The sequence below is a fragment of the Gekko japonicus genome, unplaced genomic scaffold (genome assembly GCF_001447785.1).
Source record: "Gekko japonicus isolate JY-2015 unplaced genomic scaffold, Gekko_japonicus_V1.1 scaffold97, whole genome shotgun sequence".
Taxonomy (NCBI): domain Eukaryota; kingdom Metazoa; phylum Chordata; class Lepidosauria; order Squamata; family Gekkonidae; genus Gekko; species Gekko japonicus.
In genome coordinates, this window is record NW_015170278.1 from 1,708,552 (window position 1) to 1,723,669 (window position 15,118).

Genomic DNA, 15,118 nt, shown 5'->3' on the forward strand with positions numbered 1-15,118 from the left:
CAGCAGGAACTCACATGGATTACCTACTGTATACATAACCCAGTGTCCTGCACAGCTGATTTAATCAATTTTTCTCTCTCTCCAGCTTACAGCTGATTTTGTTCATTTTCTTTCTCTCCAGCTTTATTTTTAAAAGTCTCCACTCTCTATATTAGCCCAAAGGACCCTTTGATTATACCCAAGAGAGAATGATTTGAGTATGAAACAGCAATGGAACGCTCTCCTTTCTGTTTTGAAGTGGATGAGCAATGCTTCTCCTCTAGAGTGCCCTGACCTTTCCCTTTCCTTGGCAGGACTACAGAGAGTTTCCTCTGCTTTTTCTCTATTTTTGCAACTGCAGTCAAACAGTACTCAAAATGTGTCCCATTAACCAGTCATTACACATCTTAGATGATTCCTTCAACTGTCTAATTTACACCATTCAAGACAACAATCACAGTAACCATGAAATCCAAGAGCACCACACAGTAAGCCACCACAAGTCTTGGACAGTCCAGGCCGCAGAAGGAGAACGTGTCATTTAACATATACACATCATTGAAGAACTTGGGAAGGGGGGCAGGCGAAGAGATGTGAAGGATTCTGTCACGCAAAACGATGTTCTCTCAGGCCAGTGAGGATGAAGTCAGCACTGGCTTTGCTTTCTGATGGTTGCTCATCACAAACCAAAACACCTGTCTGCCACTGTTAGCTCTTAGTTTCAGTTTACTTTTGCTGCTCTACAGCAAGAAGCAACACGTTCTGACACAGAGATGCATGTAGAGAACCCTGCAGGAAAACTGAAACTTCTTGTCGTCAAGGGAAAAGGGCACCAAGAGAGATGAGAGGCAATATCAAGGATCGAGAGCAAAGGCCAAGGGGGACTCGTTCTGAGAGACTGTTCATTTGGGGAAACATACATTGTTCCATCTTTGTTACATCAATCTTGGCCACAATAAAAATACATATGAGAGAAGCATGCCACAGTCATGGCTGAGAGATGGGAATGAGGAAAAGGTTGATTTCATGACTAGCCCCGGTCCCAATGGACATAATGGGACAAACCCTAACATATCAGTATGAAAAGATGTGACCTAATGCATCTCATGGCCAAGACAGAGAACGCCACACTCACTCAGCCTATATAGTTAACCAAAAATTAGGCAGCAGGCACACTTTGGATGTAACATCATGCATTTGCTAATCCGCTTAGTTCTGGGATTATTGCATAGTCCTGAAAGGCCACTGACTGAATTACACAGAGAGAGAGAGAGCAGTCCCAAGCATCTGGAAGCACACACCAAAGAGACAGATGTGGTAGTGACCGATGATGGGCCAGAGGACGCAGAAGCCATTTTATTCTTCATTCCAAGCTCTTTAGGAAGTTTAGCAGACCAAGGTGCCACTCTTCTGGCTCGTCCATGTAACAGGCATGGCCTGCCCCTTTCATAAGCATCACCTCATGATTGGGTAAGTTCTTCAAGTTCTTCAGGCTGACCTCCCCCAACTGGACATCCTGGTCCCCGTATACAATGAGTGTCCGTGTCTAGTGAAGGGAAAAAGTGAAGTCAAGTGGGGTCAAATCAACCAACAAAAAGAGTCTGCCCTCAGATGGTACCAGCATAAAAGACCTCAAGTGGAACACCAGAGCAAAGGCTCCGCTTGCAAATTTCACTGACTGTACACCGACTTTAGACGGCACATTGCCTCTAGATAGGATTACAGTTATGTGGGGGAAATGCCTATCTAGTAAAGAAGTGATGCAGCTGCCAACTCCCTCTCTGATTATTATTATTATTGTTACTGCTTTGACTCAAGGTGGATGACATTGTGCAAGTCAAGTACAAGCAACAGGATGGGACATCCAATGAACACTACAATAGGGTTTGGACAACAGAAATCTGAAAACAGACAGAAATCTCAAACGGCGCTGGAACAAAGCATGACCTTTTAAATATGATGCATTAAGTGGTGCAGAATAACCTAACTTGAGCATATTTACCATACCTTTACGAATGCAGCTTTCTAACCATTTAATTGCAGTACAGCCCTATTTACCTGTGCAAAATGCCCTCTTTAATACTTACGTTTTGCATAGTCTGCAGAAAGTCAGGAGAGTGGAAGCCTTCCTGACGTCATCAGGGAGACCATGCCGTAAGGTGGGGATCACAACAGAGAATGCACAAGTACAGGCACTTATCAGTTTTGCCCATTTGCAGGATGGTACCTGCAGAAGGCCCTGCTGGGATGTGCAAAGCTGCTGTGGTAGAGCACAGGGACAGAGGCGGTCCTGCAGGGGAGGGACAAAGCCATGAAGGGCTTTGTAGGTGATAATTCCTTGAATTATGCCCAGTGACTTGTAGGCAGCCAATGAAGTGACTGCAGAATGGAAGTGATATGCATGTCCCACCTAGCGGTTTGAACTAACTAGAATCTTTGAGTTGACTTCAAGGAGAGACTTGTGTAGGGTGCATTACAGTACTCTAGTCTTAAAGGCTGCAGATAGATCCAGGAGAAGCAACAAAGAAGCATAACCTTTGTCTACATTCTGATGTGTTGGAAGTTAGATAGCTGAAAAAGTTTTCTCAGCATATTTCCAGCTCTTATGTCGCAGCTCTTGCTTTGCTCACTGCCCTCCAAACTTGCCCTCTTTGCCTTACAATGGATCATTAGTGCTTACTTCTGTTAATGTTATGAACATGTTAAAATCTACAGCTTGGATCTCACCTAAAAATTACTTCCATCCACATAGCATGGCTTCTTCCCTCCCGCTGCAGCCCCAAATGCCCCCTGAAATGCTCCTCTGGGGAATGCTGGACCGCCCAGGAACGGCTTAGAGGGGGAGAATCATAGATCTGCCATGGGAAAGGGGAGTTAGTAAAAATCACCTGCACTTCAATCCACAGAACTTTCAGGCAGGCTCCAAGTCACTGGCACATATTTTATCTTAGATTGAAGGTAATTCCTCCAGCATAAGAGGCCTTCCTGCAGCCCAAGTGGCTCTTCCACTGGAGGAAGGCTTCAGACTTTGCACAGCGGAGTGGTAAAATACATGTCGTACTTTCCCAGTTGTAATACAAGAGGAAGTCTCCTTCCTAAGCGGGGGGGGGGGGGTGCTATTCTGTGTTTGTAGAAGTTCCGAAATCTCTGCAGCAGCATATTCAGGATTCATAGAATTACAGGGAATTCTCACTGCTGTGTCACAATGGCTAAAAAAAGTTTTCAGGTCACATTTGCAAGGGCAAGGACATGTAATACAGGAGATTAATATTAGGAAAAGGCAAAAAGTCCAAAGGCCAGGAATCTGGAGAAGGGTCAGATCATGTGTTCTACATTTGCAAGAGACATTATAAGGTAGTAATACACAATCACACTGAGATGTGTTGATCAGCATTTATCGTACCTGTCAGTGGCCAGGTAATTGCATCAAAATGCACATGTAATCCCATTTCGCGCACACTGTTTATTATGCAAAAAGGAACTAGTCATAGGTGTGCTGTCCTATAACATGCACTGCTTGGTTATGTAAGAAGATCTGATGCAATGAAAATGAAATAAGCACATATGCAGCTTCCCCAATACCATGGAGACTTCAGTGTAGACAGGCTCATCATTCATTCATTGCCTGAAAAGAACTTGCCCCTGCTCTTGGGTAACATTTCTTATACATTAAAAGATGACAGACGGCTTAGTTGTACGTCCTTAGGAGTTAGGTAACATCCAGGCATTTACTGCAATTAGGATTCATGTATCTCCCTCTATAATGTTGCATTTTCTTATGCTCAAAAAAGCAAAGATTTGATGCAAACAACAGTGGAACTTGTGTCACCAATCCAGTAATGGAGAGGCTGTCATAGCAATTCTCATATTTTCATAGCTCTTAATAAAGGGGAGTGATGAAAGAATTCCTGCATCCCACTCTCCTCACTTCTTCTAGCAGTCTATACAAACAGAAACATTCTATAGGGCTTCCCTGTTTGTGTCAGTAAATAGGCCCTGCATATAAGCCTGCTTTGCCTGTCTCAAAGCATCTGAGAATGAAGAAGCAAGCAGTGCCCTCTAGTGCTCAACTGGGAACCTCCCCCCATTTTATTACAAATCCGTGCCTGCAGTATGGCTGTCACAGACAAGCTGCCTACCCGATTCTCTCACTCTTTTCTGAAGCCTCTGCAACTTCTCCCAGTTGCCTCCCAGTTCTTCCTAACTATCATTCATTGAAATAAAATCTGCTCCTGCGTTAACCTTAGAATCCCCCTCCAGGCCTAGCTGGTAGACATACTTTGACACCGGCATACTGTGTGGCTGGGAACTTCTCTGTGCAGATGGGTGCCACTGGGATGTAGGCCTTGAGCAGCTCACTGTGCTGGAAAAGGAATGGAAGTGAATACATCCCACTGAGAGATGGGCTGATGACCACAGCCTGGTCTAACAGAAGGGCCTCGAATACGGACTTCAAGAAACTGCTGGGTGCTGGCTCTCCAACGGGAGCTGGAGCAGTAGCATCTTTGGAATTACCCATACCTGCACGACAAAGAAAAAGACATCCGATCAAAGGCATAAACCATCCAGTGACAAGTAGCACGATGCCTTGCAGTGGCATAGTCCCCAAGGAATGAGTGATAATCCAGAAGAAGCAGGGCTTCTTGGCAGGAACGCACAGGAACGGAGTTCCGGCTGGCTCCCAAGTTGGCCACGCCCAGCAGGAACTCATTAGCATAATAGGCCACGCCCAACAGCAGAAACTCATTAGGATTGGCTACATTAGGGGTGTGTGGCCTAACATGCAAAGGAGTTTCTGTTACAAAAAAACCCCTGGGTTTTGACAACAAACAAGGTAAACAGAATAAGAAGGGAAAGGTGAGTGTGGCTGGATGACCACACTTCTGGTAACATGGTGGTGTGGCCTGATGTGCTAATGAGCAGTGCTGTCAGGGTGTGGCCTAATATGCTAATGGATTTTGCTGTTGGGTGTGGCCTATTATGCTAATGAGTTCCTGCTGGGCTTTTTCTACAAAAAGAGCCCTGAGAAGAAGTAATGCATCATTAATTCCTTTTGACACCAACAAGCATCAGAATACCCTGGATTCTGGCTCTGGGTAGGATGGGGGGGATGATCCAAAAGTATATAACAACATTGCATTATTAAAATGAAGCAGGCCTCAGGGTGACCAGTGCTTGGATCAGAAACTGCCTGGGAGCCCCATGTTAACTCCATTAAGTTTTCCAAAGGCACAATGAATAAATACAAAATAAGACCACTATGATGATATATGAAACTTGGCAAGACAATCTTGCACTCCAGATAACAGGTGTCAGGATGCTGGCTATTCCAAGCAGAAAGGGGAAAACAGGACTAGGTCCACGCTGCATGTTACACTAACAGGTACATTACTACTGCTGCACCTTAACAGGTGCCACCAAGGTAGCTGGCCATGTTGTCTATACATGGGTCTAAAAAACCGTCATTCTGTATGAAATGCAAAAAGGCTCACCGCCATACCTCATAGTTAACAAGAAACCATCTTCTACTGACTACATTGTCTGTGTCTGAATACAGGCCTGTTTTGCCTCTTTAAAAGTGTCCAAGAATGAAGAGGTTGGCATGTGTTCTCCTCTGATTAACTAAGAATTAACTGAGAAATCCTCTCCAGTTTTATAGCCTGTTGAATGCTAGCACTGATACAGGGGAGAAGAGGTAAATAGCCATGGTGTGGGAGTTATATTGGAGAGGAGAGAACATAGACTTTGCTCCTGATCAGGCACCTAAGGGTTACGGCCAATTTTGTTAGAAGAGCTTGTAACCAAGAGGGAATGAGGAGACAGCACAAGGATTTTTTGGCAACTTATTTTCCAAAATCTGAGCACTGAGGAGGTGTCCTCAACCACTGAGACATACCTGGCAGGTCAATAGCTACAGCACGGTATCCCGCTTCAGCCAGTTTAGACAAAGTCTGCAGGTTGAGCCAAGTCTCTGATGAAAAACGGATGCCATGCAGCAACAAGACAGAGAGACGAGGGGCCTGCTGAGCTGGCTTGGCCTGCCTGTAGAACAGAGTCTGTCCACCCACTGGTATGGTGCCCTCAGTCAGTTGCGTGGCAGCCATTGCTCAAGGACCGTATTTTCCAGGAAACCTGAAGGGAAGAGCAACAAAGAACATGAAAGAGAAAATAAAAAAGTCGAACTCTGGCCCACTGGCTACTTTTGGAGGGGGAAACTAGATTCTCTCACTCTGTGCCATGAGTAAATGGTACTAATTCTCAGAGCCAGTTCTTTATTGTACATTTAGAATTCAGGAAGAGAGGGCTGAAACTACAACGTACACACACCTCTTTGTCTATACTGAAATGCACAGCTGTCACTTTAAAACTGATTTAAAAACTAAGAAAAGGCTGGATCCCCAATTCTGAATATTTTGAAGGAATATATGCCAAATTCTAAATGCACATTATTTTTGGTGCATATATCTGGTACCTGGATATCTGTCCTCAAGTATAACAATGTAAAGTACAAAAATATAAATGTAAATTGCTTGTGAAGAACCTGGATTGGACTCCAGGCAAATGGCATCAGAAAACCAGAACTTTAAAACGACTTTATTTCAAGCACATTCTGAGGCATCCTTCTTAAAACAAAAATAACATTTACTGGAATTATGGGGTCTGAAGCATGGGATGCTGGATGGGCTTTGCTTCTTGTCACATCCTTTTTTCATTTTACAGTGCTCTTGCTGATGTTTCCTCTTCCAGAACTGGTGCCGTGTGTGTGTGGTGGGACTGGACTGCCTTCTGGGGAATGACCACATGCCACTCTCACCTTCATCTTGGAGGAAGACAACTGGCAATCAGATAGCTTGTGGGACATGGTGGCCTGACTAAAGTGCACTCGTTCACACTACTTTCGAATCACACACATATCCTGCAACCTGTTAGAATTTGGAAGGGGGAGTACAGTCCTAAAGAGAGGATACTCTTATAAGTCCATTGAAGCCAGTTGGCTAAGAAGGGTTAGAATTTCACTGTAAATACATTGCAAAACACACTGGAATATGCCCCTTTTAGAAGAAGGAAGAGGAGACTGGATTTGTACCCCACCCTTCACTGGGAGTCTCAGAGAGGCTTACAATATCCTTTCCCTTCCCCTCCCCACAACAAACACCCTGTGAGGTATATGGAGTTGAGAGAGCTCTTTCAAGCTCTTTTGAGAACAGCCCTGAGAGAACTTGTGACTGACCCAAGGTCACACCAGCAGCTGCATGTGGAGGAGTGGGGAATTGCACCTGGTTCTCCCAAATGAGAGTCCCCACTCTTAACCACTACACCAAAGTGGGAAGTCTTACAAAACTCTGGCCTCCATGTGAGTACTTGTTCTTGTGGAGTTCAGAAGTGACAGTATCTGAGTGGAGGAGGAAAGACCATCACTCCTCAGCTGCTCAGGTAAGTATGAACCGTCACATATGATGAATACAAAAAAAGTGATGATCTGCTTGAGAATGGATCACTACAGTCAGGAAAGTTCTATCACCTTCAGACAGGATGCTTTTCGATGGAGTCAGGTCAGTTCACACATTCACCTACCAGTAACCAAGTACAGAGAAACAACGTGCATGCATGTGTGAACCACCCATCCCCTTACTTCCTTACAGTGAGGAACAGGTGCAAGTCTGCTACAATAGGTGCTCTGTGGGACTCCCGAGTGCTAAAACAAAAGAACTGGTTTGCCCCATTATTTTTCCTTGGGACATGTGACCAGTGAGAAGACCACACTTCAGCAACTGCAGATTATATTTTCCTGAGAAAGCACAAAGTGGTCTGAGTGCAGGGAAATGCATGTGAATTCCAAGGTGCCCTTAAACCTCCTTTCAGTACAATCCTAAACCGACTGATTGCGGAAGTCAGCCAGCTCAGAACAACAGCAGTGTTAATCATACACACACAGATTTAGTACGTCGTCCAAAAGTAATAGTGCTACATAAACTGGAAAAGCAGCATGCGATGGCCCAGCTAAGGTTTCATAACAGAAGATTGCATTCCTGTACCTAAACTGCAGGCTGTGGAAGGTCAGTAGTTCAGCAGTTCGAGACCCGGGTGCCACAAGACAGAGTGAGCTCCCGTCTCTAGTTCCAGCTCCTGCCAACCTAGCAGTTCGAAAGGAAGAAATTGCAAGTAGATAAATAGGTACCACTTCGGTGGGAAGGTTACAGCGTTCTGTGCGCCTTGGTGTTTAGTCATGCCGGCTACATGATCACGGAAATGTCTTCGGACAGCGCTGGCTCTTCGGCTTTGAAACGGAGATGAGCACCGCAACCCTACAGTCGGACTCGACTGGCTTTCGAGCAAGGGAACCTTTACCTTTACCTCCCTAGGATCACACTGCATCAGTGAAAGAGCACTTTCTGCTAGTAAGCCACCATCAGCACGATTCTGAGTAGACCTGCAGAGGATGGCTCTGCCCCCTGGGTAAGCCAGTCTACACCGGGATAAGTTCCATTTTATTAACTGCAGCCTAGAGCTTCTGGGAAAAGTCCAGAAGCAGCTTGCTCTGTAGAAAAGAAAGTCCTTTGAATTGCGACAGACAAATCGTGGCGGGAGACAATTACAGCTGTGAACCTAGCCCTTTTCTGTAACGGCCAATTCATCCGAATGTATGAAGAACTTTTTGGAATATAGGCCAGGAGGAGGAAAGAAACAGAAAATCCTACCGAAGCCGTTTTCTTTCCAACGCAAAAAGGTGGAAAGTGAAAGCGTGAGAGTGGCTACCTGATTGAGAGAGACCACGGCCAAACGAACACCGAAAGAGATGCTGCTTCTCGGAGCTTCCGGGGTCCAAAGGTTCTCAAGGAAGCATGAAGGGAGAAAGAACGATAAAAAATAAATAAGAGGGAAGTTACAACATTTCTAAGCAAAAGTTCAAATGAACACTAGGGACACCTAGTGGACAGAAATAGCCACGTGCTTTTAGGCTCATCTTGCAGTGAATTTAGTTTATTTTTTGTGGAGTATACGAGTTAGATATGCTAAAAAGAAAAGATGGGAACTTTAAACTGGACTTGTATTCATTTTGCCAGCCGAGGACACGCTTCATTCATTTGATGAAGAAGGCGCTAAGCCCCTTAAGTTTATACCACGATAAATCTGTTACTCTTTAAGATGCCCCAAGATGTTGTCTTTATGAACAAGTACCTGCGATTTTTTTGTTGTTCAGTCACACAGTCGAGTCTGACTCTTTGAGACCCCATGGACCGCCAGGCCCTCCTGTCTTCTGTCATCCATGCAATATGCTTCAGTGTTGTCTTCAAGTTTTCCTCACATGGACACGTGAAGCTACCTTATACTGAATCAGATTACGGGTTTACCATGGTCAGTGTCCACTGTCTGACTAACAGGGGCCGCTCTCCAGAGGTCTTTCATATCGCCTGCTACACCTGATCCTTTCACCTAGAGATGCTGGGGACTGAACTGGGGACCTGCATGCAAAGCACCGGCTCCAGTTAGGGTTGCCAACTCTGACTTGGGAAATAGCTGGAGATTTGGGTGGGGTGGAGTGTGGGGAGGGGCGGAACCTCAGCAGGGAATGATGCCATAGAGTCCACCCTCCAAAGCAGCCATTCTCTCCATCTGGAGATCAGCTGTAATTCCTGGAGATCTCCAGGGTGGACCTGGAGGTTGGAAACCCTATCAGCCACTGAGCTATGGCACCTCTCGTTTTCTAAAATCACAGGAACTAGAAACACAGCTGTTCTCGTGTATTTTCTATATAAATAAAACATCACGAACACATTTCAGATTGACTAATTGAATTTATTTCTTTGATTCATATCCCACCCTCCCTGCGAGTGGGCTCAGGGCGGTTCACAAGGCCACGTAGAATATTGTGACAGTGAAACAACACATAAAATTCAACAATTAAATTTTAAAATTTGAGATCTAAGATTTTAAAAGTTCAAAGTTTCATATAAAGACCTTTGGAAAGCCAATATTAGACAGTGGACAATGCTGACCTTGGTAAACCAATGATCTGATTCTGTATAAGGTAGCTTCCAAAGTAAAAGTTGCCTCGGTAGCGATGCTCAGATGCAAACCTTCTGAGCGGTGTTGTGAGGTATCAAGCCACGAACCACTAGGATAGGGCTGTCAGCAGGGGAGAACAAGAATGGGAATTTGGATGCCCGCTGTGTCAACTAAAAGCCGAGTGGAATTGTAACAGATCCTGCAGGACCCTGATCTCAGATGGGAGCTTGTTCTACCCTGCTGGGGCCAGGGCCAAAAAGGCCCTGGCCCTAGTTGAGACTAGCCTGACGTCCTTCAGGCCAGGGACAACCAGAAGATGTTGATCAGTTTGAGCACAAGGCTTTGCGGAGCACATATGGGGAGAAATGGTCCCTGACATAGGCAGGTCCTGGGCCGCATAGGGCTTTAAAAGTCAGCACTAGAACCTTGAACTGGATCCAGTACTCTAAAGGCAGCGGCAGCAGCCAGTGCAGTTGGTCTAGCACCAGCTGGCTGTGGGCCCACACAGACATTGCTATCAGCATGAGCACTGCTGCATTCTTCACTAGCTGCAGTTTCTGGGTCAAGTTCAGGGGCCAGCCTTACATAAAGCAAGTTACAATAATCAAGCCGGGAAGTGACCATTGCATGGATCACTGTAGCTAGGCCCTGGGAAGTGAGATAGGGAACCAGTTGCTTGACCAGCTGAAGATGGTAAAAGGCTGATCTAGCAATGGAGGCCACCTGGGCCTCCACAGAAAGGGAGGAATCCAAGATAACCCCTAGACTCTTCATCCTCGGCACTGGCACCAAAGGAACCCCGTTGAGGGTTGGGAGCCAGATTCCCAATCCCAAATCCCCACAACCCAGATTCAGGACCATTGGATTGAGTTTCAGTTGGCTCTGTTTTAGCTAATCCACCATGGCCTGTAGTGCCCTAGTTAACACCTCTGGGGCAGAGTCCGGCCACCTATCCATCAACAGATAGAGCTGGGTATCATCAGTGTACTGATGGCAACCCAGCCCATACCCTCAGAGCAACTGGGCAAGGGCTCATATAGATGTTAAACAACATCGGGAAGAGGATAGCTCCCTGCGGCACACCCCACATTCAAGTGGGTGCCGCTGGGACAGCTCCTCCCAAAGCACCACCCTCTGTCCCCAACCATGAAGGAAGGAGGAGAGCCATTGCAAGGTGGCCCCCCATATCCCAACGTTGGTGAGACGTTTGTTCAGGAGATCATAATCAACCATGTCGAATGATGCCATTGGATGCAACAGCAGCGCTGACCCAGCTCGATCCAGATGGCTCCGGAGGTCATCCATGAGGCCGACCAGCATGGTCTCTGTCCCGTGGCCAGGGAAAAAGCCAGATTGGAATGGGTCCAGGATAGCAGCATCATTCAAGATAATCAACCATGTCGAATGATGCCATTGAATGAAGAAGCAACAGCAGCACTGACCCAGCTCGATCCAGATGGCTCTGGAGGTCATCCATGAGACTGACCAGCATGGTCTCCATCCCGTGGCCAGGGTAAAAGCCAGATTGGAATGGGTCCAGGATAGCAGCATCATTCAAGAAGGCCTGAAGTTGCTTCAGCACCATTCTCTCGACCACCTTGCCCAGAAACAGTAAGTTTGAAACAAGGCAATAGTTGGTAAGGATCATAGGGTCCAATGATGGCTCCTTCAAGAATGGGCACACGACTGCCTCCTTTAGACCAGCTGGGAAAGTTCCTAATGATTTCCCACAAGCATGCTGTTGGCTTGCAGCAAAAGAACTGAAGTATCACAAGAATATAGGAACTGTGTGCGTGCATGATGTTTATTCATGTTGGAAAAGTGACAGCCTGCTAGGAGTCTGATTACTGTGAATGTTGCTGAAAGAGTAGTTTAGACCAGCTGGGAAAGTTCCTAATGATTTCACACAAGCGTGCTGTTGGCTTGCAGCAAAAGAGCTGAAGTATCACAAGAATATAGTGCGTGCATGATGTTTATTCATGTTGGGAAAGTGACAGCCTGCTAGGAGTCTGATTACTGTGAATGTTGCTGAAAGAGTAGTTTAGTCCACCTGTACCCTAGGGGGACTCTCTCATGGATCACTGCCTTGATGTGGTGAGGGGACTGGCGTGGTTTGATGAGGCTGCGGGCTATGCCGTGGAGGGCCACAGCAAAGAACTCAGACAAAATGTGATCCACTGGAGAAGGAAATGGCAACCCACTCTGGTATCTTTGCCAAGAAAACCCCATGGACAGTAAGAAAAGACACCGGAAGATGAGCCCCTCAGGTCGGAAGGCATCCAATATGCTACTGGGGAAGAGCAGAGGGCAAGTACAAGTAACCCCAGAAAGAGTGAAGTGGCTGGGCCAAAGCCGAAAGGACGCTCAGCTGTGGATGTGTCTGATTGTGAAAGGAAAGTCCAATGCTGCAAAGAACAATACTGCATAGGAACCTGGAATGTAAGATCTATGAATCAAGGTAAGCTTGACGTGGTCAAAAATGAGATGGCAAGACTGAACATCGATATCCTAGGAATCAGTGAACTAAAGTGGACAGGAATGGGCGAATTTAACTCAGAAGACCATTATATCTACTACTGTGGCCCGGAATCTCATAGAAAAAATGGTGTGGCCTTTATAGTCAACAAGAGAGTAAGAAAGGCAGTAATGGGATACAATCTCAAAAACGACAGAATGATCTAGGTCCGAATCCAAGGCAAACCATTCAATATCACAGTAATCCAAGTCTATGCCCCAACCACTGACGCAGAAGAGGCTGAAGGGGACTGGTTCTATGAAGACCTACAACACCTCCTAGAACTAACACCAAAAAATGATGTCCTCATCATCATAGGGGACTGGAATGCTAAAGTAGGAAGTCAAAAGGTAACTGGAATAACAGACAAGTTTGGCCTTGGAAAGCAAAATGAAGCAGGGCAAAGGTTAACAGAGTTTTGTCAAGAGAACACACTGGTCATAGCGAACACCCTTTTCCAACAACCTAAGAGGCGACTCTACACATGGACATCACCAGATGGGCAACACCGAAATCAGATTGACTATATAATTTGCAGTCAAAGATGGAGAAGCTCTATCCAGTCAGTAAAAACAAGACCTGGAGCTGACTGTGGCTCAGATCATGAGCTACTCATTGCAAAATTCAGACTTAAACTGAAGAAAATTGGGAAAACCACGAGGCCATTCAGGTTTGACCTAGATCGCATCCCTGATGAATATACAGTAGAGGTGAAGAATAGATTCAAGGGTCTGGATTTGATAGATAGAGTGCCTGAAGAACTATGGACGGAGGTTCGTGACATTGTACAGGAGGCAGCAATCACCACCATACCAAAGAAAAAGAAATGCAAGAAAGCAAAATGGCTTTCTGATGAGGCTTTACAAATAGCAGAGGAAAGAAGGAAAGCGAAAGGCAAAGGCGAAAAGGAAAGATTTACCCAACTGAACGCAGATTTCCAGAGAACAGCAAGGAGAGATAAGGAGGCCTTCCTGAATGAACAGTGCAAAGTAATAGAAGAAAACAATAGAATGGGAAGGACTAGAGATCTCTTCAAGAAAATTGGAGAAATCAAGGGAGCGTTCCATGCAAAGCTGGCCATGATAAAGGACAAAAACGGTAGGGACCTAACAGAAGCAGAAGAGATTAGGAAAAGATGGCAAGAATACACAGAAGAACTATACAAGAAAGACCTCGATGTCCTTGACAACCACGACGGTATAATCACTGACCTCGAGCCAGACATCCTGGAATGTGAAGTTAAATGGGCCTTAGAAAGCATTACTAACAACAAAGCTAGTGGAGGTGATGGTATCCCAGCTGAGCTATTCAAAGTCTTAGAAGAGGATGCTGTTAAAGTTCTGCACTCCATTTGCCAGCAAATTTGGAAAACGCAACAGTGGCCACAGGATTGGAAAAGATCAGTATACATTCCAATCCCAAAGAAGGGCAATGCCAAGGAATGTTCAAACTATCGCACAATTGCACTCATATCACACGCTAGCAAGGTCATGCTCAAGATCCTACAAGCTAGGCTTCAACAGTACGTGGATAGAGAACTACCAGAAGTACAAGCTGGGTTTCGAAGAGGTAGAGGAACGAGAGATCATATTGCCAACATTCGCTGGATTATGGAGAAAGCAAGAGAGTACCAGAAAAATATCTACTTCTGCTTCATTGACTATGCTAAAGCCTTTGACTGTGTGGATCACAACAAACTATGGCAGGTCCTTAAAGAGATGGGAGTACCAGACCACCTCACATGTCTCTTGAGAAACCTGTATAAGGGCCAAGAAGCGACAGTTAGAACCGGATACGGAACAACTGATTGGTTCAGCATAGGAAAAGGAGTACGACAAGGATGTATACTGTCACCTTGCTTATTTAATATATATGCAGAGTACATCATGCGAAATGCTGGCCTGGATGAATCACAAGCGGGAATTAAGATTGCTGGGGAAAAGATCAACAACCTCAGATATGCAGATGATACCACTCTAATGGCTGAAAGTGAAAAGGATCTAAAGAGCCTCTTGCTCAGAGTAAAAGAGGAGAGCGCAAAAGTGGGCTTGAAGCTCAACATCAAAAAAACTAAGATCATGGCATCCGGCCCCATCACTCCTTGGCAAATAGAAGGGGAAGTCGTGGAAGTAGTGACAGACTTCACGTTCCTGGGATCCCAGATCACCGCAGACTGTGACTGCAGCCATGAAATTAAAAGACGCCTGCTCCTTGGGAGGAAAGCGATGGCGAACCTAAACAGCATGATAAAAAGTAGAGACATCACCCTGCCAACAAAAGTCCGCATGGTCAAAGCAATGGTATTCCCAGTAGTCATGTATGGCTGCGAGAGCTGGACTATAAGGAAGGCCGAGCGCCGAAGAATAGATTCTTTTGAACTATGGTGCTGGAGAAGACTCTTGAGAGTCCCTTGGACTGCAAGAAGAACAAATCAGTCAATCCTCAAAGAAATCAACCCTGACTGTTCCCTGGAAGGCCAGATAATGAAACTGAAGCTCAAATACTTTGGCCACCAAATGAGAAGGGAGCACTCACTGGAGAAGACCCTGATGCTGGGAAAGATTGAAGGTCAAAGAAGACGGGGACGGCAAAGGATGAGATGGTTAGACAGTGTCA

The 15,118-nt window shown here is 45.6% G+C and overlaps 1 protein-coding gene across 2 annotated transcripts; it reads right to left on the reverse strand.

The window, feature by feature from the left end:
• Positions 1-88: 88 nt before the first annotated feature.
• ABHD14B (abhydrolase domain containing 14B) lies at positions 89-8,822 on the reverse strand. 2 transcript variants are annotated; one of them, XM_015417735.1, is made up of 4 exons: positions 8,737-8,822; positions 5,876-6,111; positions 4,259-4,500; positions 89-1,525 (listed from the first exon to the last, which is right to left on the reverse strand). In XM_015417735.1, the coding sequence occupies exons 2-4, from the start codon at positions 6,081-6,083 to the stop codon at positions 1,343-1,345; spliced, it is 633 nt and encodes a 210-aa protein (XP_015273221.1). In that variant the 5' UTR covers positions 6,084-6,111; positions 8,737-8,822; the 3' UTR covers positions 89-1,342. The 2 variants fall into 2 exon arrangements, with proteins under 2 accessions (XP_015273221.1, XP_015273222.1); XM_015417736.1 differs by lacking the exon at positions 8,737-8,822 and adding an exon at positions 8,016-8,051.
• Between the last annotated feature and the right edge of the window lie 6,296 nt (positions 8,823-15,118).

Coding starts and splice junctions, on each gene's coding strand:
- ABHD14B (XM_015417735.1), bottom strand. CDS start 6,083: ATGGCTGCCACGCAACTGACTGAGGGCACCATACCAGTGGGTGGACAG. Junction 4,501..5,875: donor TGTAGCTATTGACCTGCCAG/GTATGTCTCAGT, acceptor TTTGTCGTGCAG/GTATGGGTAATTCCAAAGAT. Junction 1,526..4,258: donor CACAGTATGCCGGTGTCAAA/GTATGTCTACCA, acceptor TCCCTTCACTAG/ACACGGACACTCATTGTATA.